The 13,577-nt window shown below is 39.7% G+C and overlaps 1 protein-coding gene across 1 annotated transcript; it reads left to right on the forward strand.

Annotated features, from left to right (window-relative positions):
- The first annotated feature begins 783 nt into the window (after positions 1-783).
- Positions 784-13,221, forward strand: LOC147233463 (uncharacterized). Its single transcript, XM_086148305.1, has 10 exons — positions 784-915; positions 2,471-2,616; positions 3,529-3,610; positions 3,792-3,927; positions 4,491-4,693; positions 4,814-4,950; positions 5,069-5,210; positions 5,348-5,629; positions 6,147-11,541; positions 12,063-13,221. The coding sequence occupies exons 1-10, from the start codon at positions 790-792 to the stop codon at positions 12,071-12,073; spliced, it is 6,660 nt and encodes a 2,219-aa protein (XP_086004431.1). The 5' UTR covers positions 784-789; the 3' UTR covers positions 12,074-13,221.
- The last annotated feature ends 356 nt before the right edge of the window (positions 13,222-13,577 follow it).

Genomic DNA, 13,577 nt, shown 5'->3' on the forward strand with positions numbered 1-13,577 from the left:
TGGCGACCCCTAAAGGGAAAAGCCGAAAGAACATCTTCTTTCCATGCAGAATCCTCCTGGTCCAAGGCCCCTGGTCAAGAACTCAAGCTTGAAGGATCACAGTACTGCTCAGATTGGGTGAGAAGGGTATATCTGTACATTAGAGGATTTACAATGGCTTTGTGTAGGAGCAGACACCTCATTCTTCCAGGATGCACCACCTCTTCATTATGGTTAGACTCATGCACCTTGGCAGGTAAAAGAGTGACAATGTAAAATGAAAACGAGCGCAAAAATTAAACGGAGAAAAATACAGTCTAAACAAATCTTATGAAAAAGGATTAAAAATTTGAAAGAGAAATCGATGTATTTATTGCTACAATTATATAATGACGTATGAAACAATGAATAAGAAACGAAGAATAAATGTTCATTATTGAACGCATGTTAAACATGAGCAAACCTTTCAATAGCTATTGTAACAAAATGTATAGTTCTAATCTTACATATCGCGTTACCATGTTTAGCCACATAAATTCTTAATGAACTATGTTTGTGTGTGCCATGTGGGTTGTGGCGAATGGAAGGATGTACTGGTCGTGCCGTGTCGGCGGGGCTTAATTGGGGCATTGGGTGGAACGCTGTCTTCTGATCCGCCCTGACGAGCTCTGCTGCGGCGCATACTGACACTGCAAAGGAGCGACTCCCTTTACACAGGCAGTATCCAATCAGTGCTGTCAAAGCAAGTCGTTGACTGTGGCGATGTATGTGTTGTGTGGTCGCTGCTACGAGCGAGGCTAGACAGCCAGTATGGCGGAGGAGGGCAGTGTGTATGAGTTAGAGGGTCTTGAAAAACAATTGCAGCGTTTGTTGAACCGTTTTTCTCATGATGAGTTGCAAGCTGATAGTAAACCTTTCTGTTCGGACTATCGTAAGGTAAGGAAACCGACACCGAAGTTTGTGACAGGCATGTTGTCGAAGACAGGAACATATAAGCTAGCCGACTCCCCTCCCCCAGAACTGGTCGCAAACACTCTTAGCTTAGCAACTGTGTTCGTTAGCATCTGTTCGTAAGAACGAAGCGTTGCGTTTTAAAAACTGATGTTGTCATGCATCACTTTTGATCATAGCTGCTTTTAACTCTGGTTCAAAATCAGACGAATCAACAAGCGCTTTCTCGACAGTGACTTACTGCACACTGAGCAAGCTAACACGGCTATTCGCTTGAGCCTGTAGCTCAGCTAGCTCAAATTTTGCCAGGAACTGAAGGCAGTGCTAGTTTGAACGTTCTCAAAACTATCCATTCGGCAGTTTCGCAGCCAGACAAGATAGATAGCATATGCAAGGAGAATTAAATGAAATCGCAGGCGGCAGAATCTCAGTTGTGGCCGTGTAATAATTAGCATCGAACACTTGTCAAATAACTTAGCTCAACTTTTTACACCACCTTTACTTTTAGCAGCTTGTGATGTCTCGCCATTATCACATTTTATTGTATTAGTTGTACACCATTTCTTGTAGTGCCCTGACTCCACCACCCCTCTAGCGTCAGCATTTTTTTTTATCATAATCACTTTACGCGCTTAGTTACCTTACGTCCGGTATTGTTGCTGTTTGACAGTCACAAACAGGCGTCAAAGATGTAACCTCAATAATAGTTAATAGTTTTTTTACATTTATAATCGTACTTATAGTATTATCACCTTACTAATCGCCACAACATCACCAACATTGTTTGCAAGTATTGCATTGGTGCTGTTAGCTGGCCATTTAATGCTGAGTGGCTCTTTAGCACAACGCAGCAGTTTAATGCGTAAGGTCTGATACTGAAGTTATTGGGCAAAGACCAGAAAAAGACATTGACACTTTACATTCCCAAGATTCCAGTGGTGCAAAGGATAGACATTTCTGACTCTCCACCATTAGAGGGCAATCTAAGCTAAATGTATCAAGCAGTAACAATAACAGACAAAAAGTGTCTCAACAGCTATTGTTGTAGCTATTTATTTATTATGCAAGTATCAGCTTCAACCAGGGCATGCTTTTATTTTGGCCATCAAATTATCCCATTCAATTTAGATGTTACCTCTCCAAATTTGACACAAAAGACTACTAGTAATCAAGAAATAATTCACTTAGGAGGAAAAAGGTCAAGGTCACTGACCATTCAGTCCAGGTTATAGGATGTCCCAATGATACCTCTGGATATGACCTTAAATCAGTGATTAAATGTGTAGGTGATTGGGACCTCCCAAATGAGGATCTTGACAAGTTTGTTGAGGTATCCAACTGTGAGTTTGTATTCAGTTCTTAATTTTGTGCACAGTATATTTCAATACCAAGCTTTTAGAGCTTTCGAAAGTTCATGAAACTTGGCTTTGAAACTGTTACATAGACCATAATCTTTATTAGATAAACATGCAAATTGAACCAGTGTATTGACTACCTTTGTGCTATAGTTTTGATTGACCTTCTTCTCCCCTCTATGTAGCTGGTAGAAGAATATGCCTCTCACTGGCAGGTGGCACTCCCTCAGCTCAGGATCCTGGAAGTGGCTCTTTGCTACTTCACTCAAGCCTCCTCTTCATTCACATCAGACTGTGATCATGTTCTTCACACACTTAGTAGTCTGGCATTGTAAGTAAACAGTGCTTTTATGGACTTTTGCTTCAGTGTGTGATGCCTATGTTGACCGCAGATATTAAAACTGCTGTGAATCAAAAGGTTAATCAATTTTAAATGTGACTTTGGTGGTTTGTTATGTTATTATGGACTATGCCACAATCTCCCAAGTTGCAGAGGAATGAACACCTGATAATGACTAGCTGAATTTAAATGGGTGTTCCCCAAAATCCATATTGGAGTGTGCAGTATCTGGTTTCTGAGCACCGATAGCATTGTTATGGTTATATTATTTATTCAAGTTAGGATGGTTTGGGACACTCAAAATAGACTTGTTTTTTAATTGCTCATCATCCTACATCAGTTTTCAAACAGCAGAGAAGGCAAATTCATATTTAAAAGTAAGGCAACAAGAAACACATCATAGTGGAGGAAGTACAATGCATGAACATGTATAACTGCTAATGGACCCACTAGTTTAGTGATTATGTGACCAGAACTTTTTTAATTGATGAAATGATGCTGACCTTGTTTTCCTCTCGGGATGTAATTTACAGCTAAAATATTAAAATATAACATATAAGCAAAGTATGCACCATGGTAATTGTGCAGGCATGTCCCACCCCTAATTACAGTATATGTTAGCACATTTTATTTTATCTCCATATTAATTCAATTAGGCAAGTGTTTTTTGTTTTTTTTTAATTAAGCAAACCCCTCAGTCCCTCTGGTTGGTTCATATAGCATTAGTTAAAAAAATAAACACTATTGTTTTCTGGTGAAGTCTTGATGTTACCCTGTCACTATTCATAAGTATTTCTAAATGATGTCCCTCATATTCCCATTTTATGGTAATCAGAAGATGTTTAGTGCATATAAATTTTTCTTTTGTTAGCGTAACACATCTTCATGTTTATGTCCTCATAGGAGTGTTTTTGAGTTGCTGCTGTTTTTTGATACGAAAGACTTTCAACAGGAACCACTGAAACACTTCACTGTTACATTCCAGGTGAGTGTGGTACTCAAATTAAATAACTTTTGTGGGTATTTGGTTTGTTGGGTATTTTTGTTGGTTGGTATTCTGAGTAATCTGTCTGGATTTAACTTAATTTTCCAAATTGTATAATTTACATCTGAATGCAACAGATACCTTCAAAACTAGATATCTCTTTGTCTTGGGGCTCTTTTAGGAATGTTATTTAACCCTTGCAAGGCTTCAGAATGTTCACCTACTTCAGGTGGAGCGATTGGTTCAGGAAGGTGGGGCTTGGGCCAGCCCAACCTTACAGGCAATCCTCATAGAGTCGACATTACCTCAGAATGAAGGTGGGTGACAGTCCTAGCCTACACTTTTCCTGCCTTCACTATACATCACCTTATGATGTTTACCCCTAAAGTTTCCTCTTTGCCCCTAAAGTTTCCTCTTTGGGAGTCGGGGTGTGGGTAGGGTGTTAACATCCTATGTGTTGACCTTAAAAGCAACCTACAAATATAGCTTATGTCTGTTAGCATCTAGCCAATTACTGATATGTTTTCTTATATTTGGACATGCTCTTTTTAATGACAGTTGTTCCATAATTTTATGTTAACCATTAAACCCAGTCCTGGTCAATTGCATTTTCTGGTTTGTACTGGCAAAGCAAAGAATGTAGCTGTTCTCTGTATTGGAACATACATTTTATGTTTGATTTATCTATTCTGCTTTTATGAGTTTATTATATGCCTACTTCATTAATGAATACTTTAGTGAGTTTAATGTTTATTTGAAAACCTTTGTTGCTAATAATTTTAGCTGACATGTCGCCAGTCTTTGCAGCATTAACAATATTGATATTCACTCACAAACAGTGTATCCATTCATCTTTTTGTCTGACTTGACCTTTCCTCAGTGGATGGGTGCCTCAGCTCTGAGTTACCCGTGTTCTTCGAGCTTCGGGTACGCTTCCTTTTGTCCTGTAAGCGGGTCAGTGAGGCTTTAGCCCTGGCTAAGTGTTGTGCTGAGCATCCCACAGCAGGGCAACACTTGTTCTTCCTCCAGGTCTACCTCAAATGGCTTTACAAGACATCACAGCATGATCGCCTCCATAAAGAGGTGAGGGGATTAAATTCAGATTCAAAAATATTTATACCTATATGGCATATAATCACCATGTCACCATTGTTTTCAAAAGGCATTTGCTTTTCAGCTATCAACCAATATCTTGTCTGTTAGGTTGCTGACCTTAATGGCAAAGATGCAGTGCACATCATCTGTTGTCTTGAGTTGGAGGAAACTGATGAGCTGCTGCTTGCCCTCACCAGAGTCTTCCTCTATCAACAGCTCCGTAGAGGAGACATGTACTTTTTGTGGTAGGCGTACTTGGATTTGAAGCGGATTTAGGAATTAAACCTTGATCTGTAAAAAAAAAACATTTTTGGATAGTTTTAGGAACATTTAAATAACTTTCACCTCCTGCTCAACTTGCAGTGATCTTGTTTTTGTATGGAGTAAACTTCACAGCCGTGTGAATACATCAAAACAAGCTCTACTGGAGGAGAGTCATCAGCTGATGCTGTCTGCTATCAATGTTAACTCAATCTTCCCCTTCATCAGAGCCATTCTACAAGAGGTGATAAATTAGTATATGAATTTGCACAACTGAACAAAGGCTAGTTGCAAAATAATGTATACTTTTTGGATGTTTTATTAAATATTTGTGTAATTTTTCTGAAGTTTTTAACATGTCCTTTGTTTTTGTCTCACTAGTTGGGTGAAGATGGTATCCAGTTTTGTGTCGAGCTTTGTGCTAATGCCCTGGAATCTTGTCTTCCCTGTGATATTATCACAAAGTCCTTAATTTACAAAACCATTGCTGGCCTACTGCCCAATGATCTGGAGGTTTGCCGGGCATGTGCTCTTCTTGTCTTCTTCTTGGAACGTACTGTTGAGGCCTACAAGATGATGTATCTACTCTACATGCATCCTGACCAGGAGTATCATGTAGAGCAGAGTCCCATCAGGAATCACATTCGCTTTGAAACCCTCCAGGTACAGCACCCTTTGAATAAATCTTGACAGGGAAAGCCATAATCTTTCATGCTAAAGATTCAACTTGATTAGATAAGACTAACAGTAAAGAATAGGTGTATGATTATTGAGCTTGGTAAAAACACAGAAGGAAAACAACAGTTTTCTTTAGTCTCTGTCTCAAGTTTCAATTATCTAATACCTGTTCAGTGTAAAGCTATCCAAAATAGGATCATTTTGTTTTTAAAAAGAATAATTTATAATGGCCAATGAGTTCAGATCACAGGCTTTTCATTTATTTTTTCATTGGATTTTTTTCATCAATTCACATTTTAAAGTCAATTGTCCTGTAGCTGTTAAGAGTTCTCTATGTAATAATAGAGCTGTAGTTGTCTTTGTTTTTATTATATTTCAGTCTATATTTCTAAATGCACATATATAAATGTTACTCTCTTTGAGTATCTTTCCCTCTCATTTTATCTATTTATCCATCTGCAATATATCCCAAGTTGTTGCATGTATTTATTTTGTTTTTCAGGTCTTGAAGAAAGACTTGTATTTTGACCCTGAGTTTTGGAACCTCATGGCTTTACGCACCAACTGTTTAAAGCTGATGAGTGAAAAGGTGGTCGGTGATGCCCTTGAAGAAATCATGGAAGAAAAATGGGTACCTAACTATTGCACCAAAGAACTTGGTTCATTATCAAGTACAACTCTAGATGAGATCAGTAGTAAAGGTGCACTTGAGGCAGCAACAAGAAAGCGATACCAGAAAGAGGAAAGACATGGAAGCATAGGCGCAGATACTGCGCCCAAAAGATTAAACGTTGGACAAGGCAAGAAGAAGGGAAACCAAGCTTCACGCCATATCAAGGATGCATCGGAACCTTTGAGGCGTTCATTTTGGCAACAAGACAGAATACAGGACAATGGCTATGGACAGCCAAGACGCACCACAAGACTATCAGAGAAGAATCTACCAAAACGAAGGATTCGAAAACCCAAATGGCTTTTGGAAGACTCTGGAACTGTTGAAGATAATAATGTTGCTACAAGAATCAGAAAACACAGATTGAAGCATCAGAAGGACTGTCAATCTCCCATTGAAAAGAGGTCAGAATCTGGTCAGATCAAAAACAATACAAAACAAAAACCATCAGTTAACTCCAATTTAAAGCAAAGGGAAAACAGCACCAAGCACCCGAAAGGATTTTCCTTGGATTGTCTTAAACCAGCATTTACCCCACAAGTAATTCTCGAGCTCTCCTTACCAGACAATGAGCTGATGGGAACATTTACTGAAGACACTTGCAACAGACACAGAGGCTACCCTCAAATGTTACTTTATAAACCAACCGTGAAGCTCTCTGCATCATCACAGACTGAGAAGGCTGTACATGGCAAAGAGGTAATTCTTCGAGCAAGGGATGAAATAATGTTTATACAACAGTTGCACTGTTATGCTCGTTTGCAAAAAGGAAAGGGTAATGGGTATACAAATACCCATGGATCGGTGTCAACAATCACACGCTCCTCTGTTCAGGGAAGTCCTCCGAAAGATCCACCGAAAGAGCTTTCTGAAATGGCTGGTAGTCAAATGAATAATGGCCTAACCTCACAGACATTAGCAGCTGGTCCAACAGAATCAGCAGTTTTAATGGTCTCTCAAGCTCAAAATACAGAAATAGTCTTACAAAACATCTCAGTCTGTGAGCTCCCGGATTGTTCCTTCGATGACAAAGTTGAAGTTCCCAGACGAGTGTTGGATACACCAAATGTGATGGAACATCAAATTTCTGATGGTCTCCAACATCAAACCACTGAAAAGCTCTCACCGCCCAAAGCTTCAGCATTAGGGCTCTGTGAAGAATCTGCTGTTGAAATGAAAGTTATCATCGCCTCACCAACCCCCTCATTGGTTATAACCACGCACACCCAAACTGTTGATAATATTAACAAAACTCAAACGACAGACCTTGTTTCAAAGACATTGGTGTCCACCGAATGTTTCACTGCACACAAGAGTCAGGTGACAATTTATGATGAACTCAGTCCTGTTGCCAAGAAGAAGATTTTTTCAGATAAAGAAACTCCTTGTATCACCCAGTGTGATAGTAAAGATGGAAAGGCCTCTGGAAGTATAGATAAGGACCAACAGTTTGGTTTGGTTATTTCCCAACCTGAGGACAATAAGATATGCAGTGAAGTTAAACCTAAGCAGGGCGCCAAGGTCCTTGATACGAACAGAAGAACTTCGTTTGAGATGTCAGAGACAGAGGATACTTGTCATCTTTCAAAGTCTAACAGCGTAGCAGATATGTCCACACTGACATTAGTAACAGAAATGGTCACTGAATTTGCACCTGTTGAAAATCCTCCAGAGCTGGATAATCAAAAACAGCGGGTTGCAATGGACAGTCCATCTAAGCAGTCAATGCCAGTGCTTGACAGTAACACAAATGTTGCACATGAACTAAGGACTCTAACCAGCAATTCTGTGCCAGAATATGGGCCTTCTGCCATCCCTGATTTTGAGGACGACTGTTATCTTCCAGAAGAACCTAATGACAGTGAGCCTATGGAACCAACAGCTGAATCAGAGGAATCTAAGTTGGAGTTCTGTTGTACCTTTTGCAACAAGGTTTTTAAGGGCAGCCGTGTGGTCGGGCACGCAATGTTCCATTTCCGTAAGGATGAGTGTATGTTTTGTAGGTCTATATTCAAAGACGACCTCCTTGCCATGATGCACCTGTCTGATCATATAGAGAAGCTGAAAAGAAACAAAGAGTCGTCTTGCAACAAAGCCCAACAAAGCTGGCTGTCTGAGTCCAAAGACTTCTCCTCACCAAATACCTCTGCCAAAGCAAAGAGCACAAACATGTCCACCAGGCACCGAAGTAGTAGCAGGACAAGAAAAACCTCTGTCTGCCCTAAGTCTTCATCAGAAACAGATTCAGATTTATCTCAGTCAAGAAAATTGAGATCTTATGACAAGTCCATCGATGGTAAGTTTTTACAAAAAGAGAAACTTAACATGTGCCATAACAGAAAGGCATCCAGTAAAAAAGTAAATGGACATATTGGGAAAAAGAAACCACACCATGTTGAACAGGTTTCCTTGACTTCTGAAGCCAAGCTGCCACTTTCACATCAGGGGATTGCTAAAGAAAGAGCTATAGATACAGCTGTGAGCCATACAGTGCAAGAAACCTGTAACAAAAATGAATCCTCTGCAACATCAATTCAGGGAGATGATTTTGACTGCTCAAAGGAAGAACATAGCAAGGAACCAGAATCCCTGCAGACCTCAATGACACCCACAAATCCAAGTAAGGCTGAAGAAGTGAAAAAGTTGGAACCAATTGACAAAGTTAGTTGTCCTGCGGATGGATGCACCTGGTTGACAGACCTGTCCAAGAATCGTGTTGCTCTCCTTTACCATGCTCTTGAATGTCATTATGGTGATAGCAAACCTTTGCAACTCTCCTTCCAAATTGGGAACAACAGATGCAGTATTTGCATGAGGGTTTTATGGAGTTTTGAACATTTTCAACATCATGTTGAAAGACATAGACACACTCCACGGCATCCTTGCCTTCATCTTGGTTGCTCTGCCAGATTCAAAACTGGAATGGAAATGAGACGCCATGCCAGGAAACACAGTCCGCTGCAGGCAGTGTGCTGTCAGCCTGGTTGTTCTAAACGTTTTATTTGTCTTTGGGCACTTAACCTTCATGAGAAAGACCATTATGCTTCAAAAGGCACAAAACCAGTCAAGAATACTAATATACAAATAGATCATAAACATAATACTCAGGTAGCGAAGAAACAGCAAAGTCATAAGCCAAAAGGTGCCACTAGCGCCATCTCTGTTAAGAAGAAAACTCATATTAAGATATCCCATAAATTAAGACGACAATCTCATCCTGCCTTGGCACCAGAAAAAACAGCCAGTGTTCCTGGTCTTGCCACTGTAAAAGCTTCTGCGCTCAAACAACAGAGACTCAGAAATGCGTGCAAGGATTCAAATGTGCTGAAGAACCTCTCTAACAAAGAAACAGCAGACTCAATCGGTCCTAATCTAAGGCAAACATTAAGAAAAGGGCACGTGAAAAAGACAGATATGAAATCTTCCTCAGTCTTCTCATTGCAGTTGTTAAAACGCAACAACAAACTGAGGCACAATTTAAAGAAACTGCAGATGCAAGGCCACACAAAAGACCACCACAGAAGAGGCCGTCCTTCAAAAGCAAAGAAAACGGTGCATGATGAAAACACGACCGCCGGTCAAAACAACAAAACTCTGGAACACCATACTATCCTTATTCATGCAGCCCCTCTTCAAACATCAGGGACTCAAACATTGAGCAGCTTAGAAGGAGATGAAAAGAACCAGCACAACCAAGATGTGAAGATGACAGGGGCAGCAACCAGTGAGTCAAATCAGTCCTCTCACAATGATATGTCACGCAATTCCACCACACCTACTGTTGAAGCTGGAGCTGAAAATCAGACATTCGCCACCATCTTGACTGTCAAGTCACATAAGATGACTGCTGAGAACAAGATGAAACCTCATGTTATGAAGAAACGTTGTGCTCTAAGAGAAAATGGTCAAAACAGTTTTTCAGGTTCAAGTAATGCAAAGAAGCTTAAAATTCAAAAAAACAAAGTAAACACAAAGACGGTTAAGAAAAAATGCCGTCGCAAGGAAGCAGGCCTCTCAGCAGCCTCAATTAAACCTGCCAAGTCAAAATCCGTGGACCCACAAATGAAGACCAAAGCAGCTGTTAATGTGGTAGAAAGTACTGCTGATATGCAGGGAAAACGAATGGTGGAAATTACAGACTCAACACAAAACAGCCCTGGTGAATCTATGCCCACTGGCTCAGTGAAATCTCTTAATGTGCCCACCACCTCAGGAGAAAAAGTCCAAGTGATAGCGACACAGGAAAGGTCGATGAAATCACACATCATGAAGAAATCAAAATCTCTCAAAGAAAGAACAACGAAAACTCTGTCGCACAGGGAAAAGAAACACAAAGTCAACAATAAGAAATGCGAAATCCAGAAGACCAAGATTAGTCGCCCCTGCAAAGACCAGGGGAACACACCTGCTTCACAAAAGACCAAGTCCCTACTTGTAATACAACAGTTTGAGAGTAAAGAAATAGCAGCCATAGACCTTAGTCCTGATGTGGAAGTAAAAGCCGATGAAGAACCATTGGATGCAAAATTAGACAGCTCTGGCTCCACCTTGCCTGCTACCATAGCTGATAGCATACACGAAAAAACTCCACCAGTCACAGCTGGTGCAAAGCACACAAAGAAAGAATCAAGGAAAAAAAACAATGAATCACACATTAGGAAAAAATCTGGCAATACCAGAAAAGTTTTGAATCCAGAAGGTGAAATGAAGAATGTCAAGAAAAAATGTCCAAGTAATAAAAACAAAGACATTGGCTCTAAAAAGGCTTCAAGATCAAAACCTAAACCCCTGGAAATCACTGAGATCACAGCAGGTGGTGTGGCAAGCTCTGGAAGTGAAGACGGAGTTGCTCTACAAACGACCTCAGACTCTAAACCCAGATGGCCTGGTCGCTCTGTACAAAATGGTAAACCAGCCAATCAAGAAGCGAGATCGACGGTATGTAAAGACGCTCTTGCTGAGTATGGGAAGAAGCCATACATGCGTCCACCACCGACAGCATATCTTGACGAGAGGTTCATCACCATGCCAAAACGAAGAAAGAAAATGCCCTCCCTCCAGTCATCCGAGACAAGCTGTCCTCCCGTGCAGTCCGATGTCACAACTCTGCAGCGTCAACGGTGTGCCAACTGTTTTGCTTCCTTCAACAGTCCGGAGGAACTGCAGAGTCATCGCCAACAACAGCGTTGCTCTAACATCTTCGGGTTCGACTCTGATGAGGAGGGTGAGTACCAGGTTTTGAACAGTTTGAACAGAAAATCATTTATTTTCAGATGTATATTTATTGTTAACTTTGCCATTTTTTAAACTGGTAATGCAGCCTAATATGCTTTATGACAAAACGTGTATGACCATTGAAATAATGTACATAGAATGCAAAATGTATCACAGTAGTCAAATGAAATAGAGATTAGAATCATCTTCATAGTAAAATAAACAATATGTCAAATATATATATATATATATATATATATATATATATATATATATATATATATATATATATATATTTATACACACATCCAAAAAGTCAAATTACACACACACGCACACACACTTGAGATGGAGGATTTGATCAGCTGTTGTGCAAATCATGATCAAATATTGCCCTTTCCTTGGACTTGCACTTAAGTAAAGGTATTACTGTGTGTCGTAAAATAACATCGATAACTCACCAGATCAGTGAGTGCTCTAAGAATGAATTTTGTGAGGGGTTACTACGTAACCGTTATTTTTGTTTTTCAGGAAATGGTTGAACTGGTTGGATGGATGTGAAGCTTACAGAGACCTTGGATAAAAAATTTTCAGGCACAGACACTGGGCCCGCTAGCCGAAGAGAGGTGGTACCTGAATATTGCCGCAGCATGTGGCTGTAACGCAGGTCATGGGGAAACAGCCAGTTAGTAAAAGCGAACAAACTACTGAACAGAATCCCAGTCGGACTATTTTGCAGAACAGCTTGAACTGAAGTGCCTGCTATGGAACCACTGGACTGTTTCCAGCCCGTTCACCTGGTTTGGAAATGAAACATTGTGGCTTGAAGACTGGGGTTTGAAGCTGTGAAAACATTGGCACAAGGCAAGGCTGCTCCTGCGGACATTTTTAGTACATTTTTTTTCAATTTCGTCTCACATCAATAAGCCATAAAGGACACTTTTGCTTTTTGCACTGTTGTGATGAAACATTTCTCAGTTTTTTTCTAACTAAGCTCAAATAAATAAGTGACATGTCATTGTAACATCTCACAGTTAAATTCATAAGTCAGACCTAAAAGAATCACTTAAAACTGGTTGCATCAGTTCTCCTAATGATTTTATGATTAATTCCTATTTTAAAAATGACTTGTTTAAACGAAGGGTCACGCCTGTTGTGCTTGTGATCAAAAGTCACCAGTAGGGGTCAGTGTGCACTAAAAATCTTTGAACAGTTTTCATGCTCAATGCAAGAGGATTAGGATATTGTTTGCTGTTTTTGCACCATTAACAGCTGCTCCTCTAATATCTAATCATTATATTTAAAAATATAAAGGTCCTGTTTTAACATAGTAATTGGTTTACTTGTCACATTAACTTGCAGTTGAGAGCAGCAGATATTTAAGCTGTTCAGTTTGTATTACTGTCATCTTAACAGAGTTTATTGATGTTCACACAAACATGAATTATTTTTCAGCTTGAACGTTTTATATTGATGAGGAACAGACATGGCAGTTGTAATAACCTGCAGAGTTCTAAGTTTTAACAAGAGGCCAGAGAAGTCTTCATGTGCAGCAGCAGGTTATATTTATTTGTTAATTTCTATATTTTGTAAATATTAAAGTTTCAGTGGTTTATTATCCAAGGGGCTGTTGGAACTGGATTTATATTTTGTTCTTGATGGGGAGAAAATAAAATTATTTCAAACTTCATTCATTTTGTTGGTGTTTTTAGCAGAAGGCAGCAAACTCATTTTCACCAAGAGCCACATGTAATGGTAACAGTATAAATATAACTACTCCTTAATGTTAAATAAATGACTTTATTACTCATTCCAATCCTTTGCATAGATTCTTTACAAATCCAGATGCAACATCTTGGCTTTTAATTCTTGGAAAATTTGTTGTTTTCCTGGAAGGCTAACTAGCAAACTTAGCTCCGTGTTTGGTGTCAAAATGCCAACGTAGATTGTACTCTTTGACAACCGACGCTGCCTCATGACACAAAAGACACACCTTTTTTTTCTCCTGGAAGCACAAACATGTATTCACCTTCCCATCTTTCTTGA

The sequence above is a fragment of the Fistularia commersonii genome, chromosome 6 (genome assembly GCF_037954325.1).
Source record: "Fistularia commersonii isolate RoL2024-O1a breed Wild chromosome 6, RoL_Fcom_v1.0, whole genome shotgun sequence".
In the NCBI taxonomy this organism is placed as follows: Eukaryota; Metazoa; Chordata; class Actinopteri; order Syngnathiformes; family Fistulariidae; genus Fistularia; species Fistularia commersonii.

Coding starts and splice junctions, on each gene's coding strand:
- LOC147233463 (XM_086148305.1), top strand. CDS start 790: ATGGCGGAGGAGGGCAGTGTGTATGAGTTAGAGGGTCTTGAAAAACAA. Junction 4,694..4,813: donor ATGATCGCCTCCATAAAGAG/GTGAGGGGATTA, acceptor CTTGTCTGTTAG/GTTGCTGACCTTAATGGCAA. Junction 5,630..6,146: donor TTCGCTTTGAAACCCTCCAG/GTACAGCACCCT, acceptor TTTGTTTTTCAG/GTCTTGAAGAAAGACTTGTA.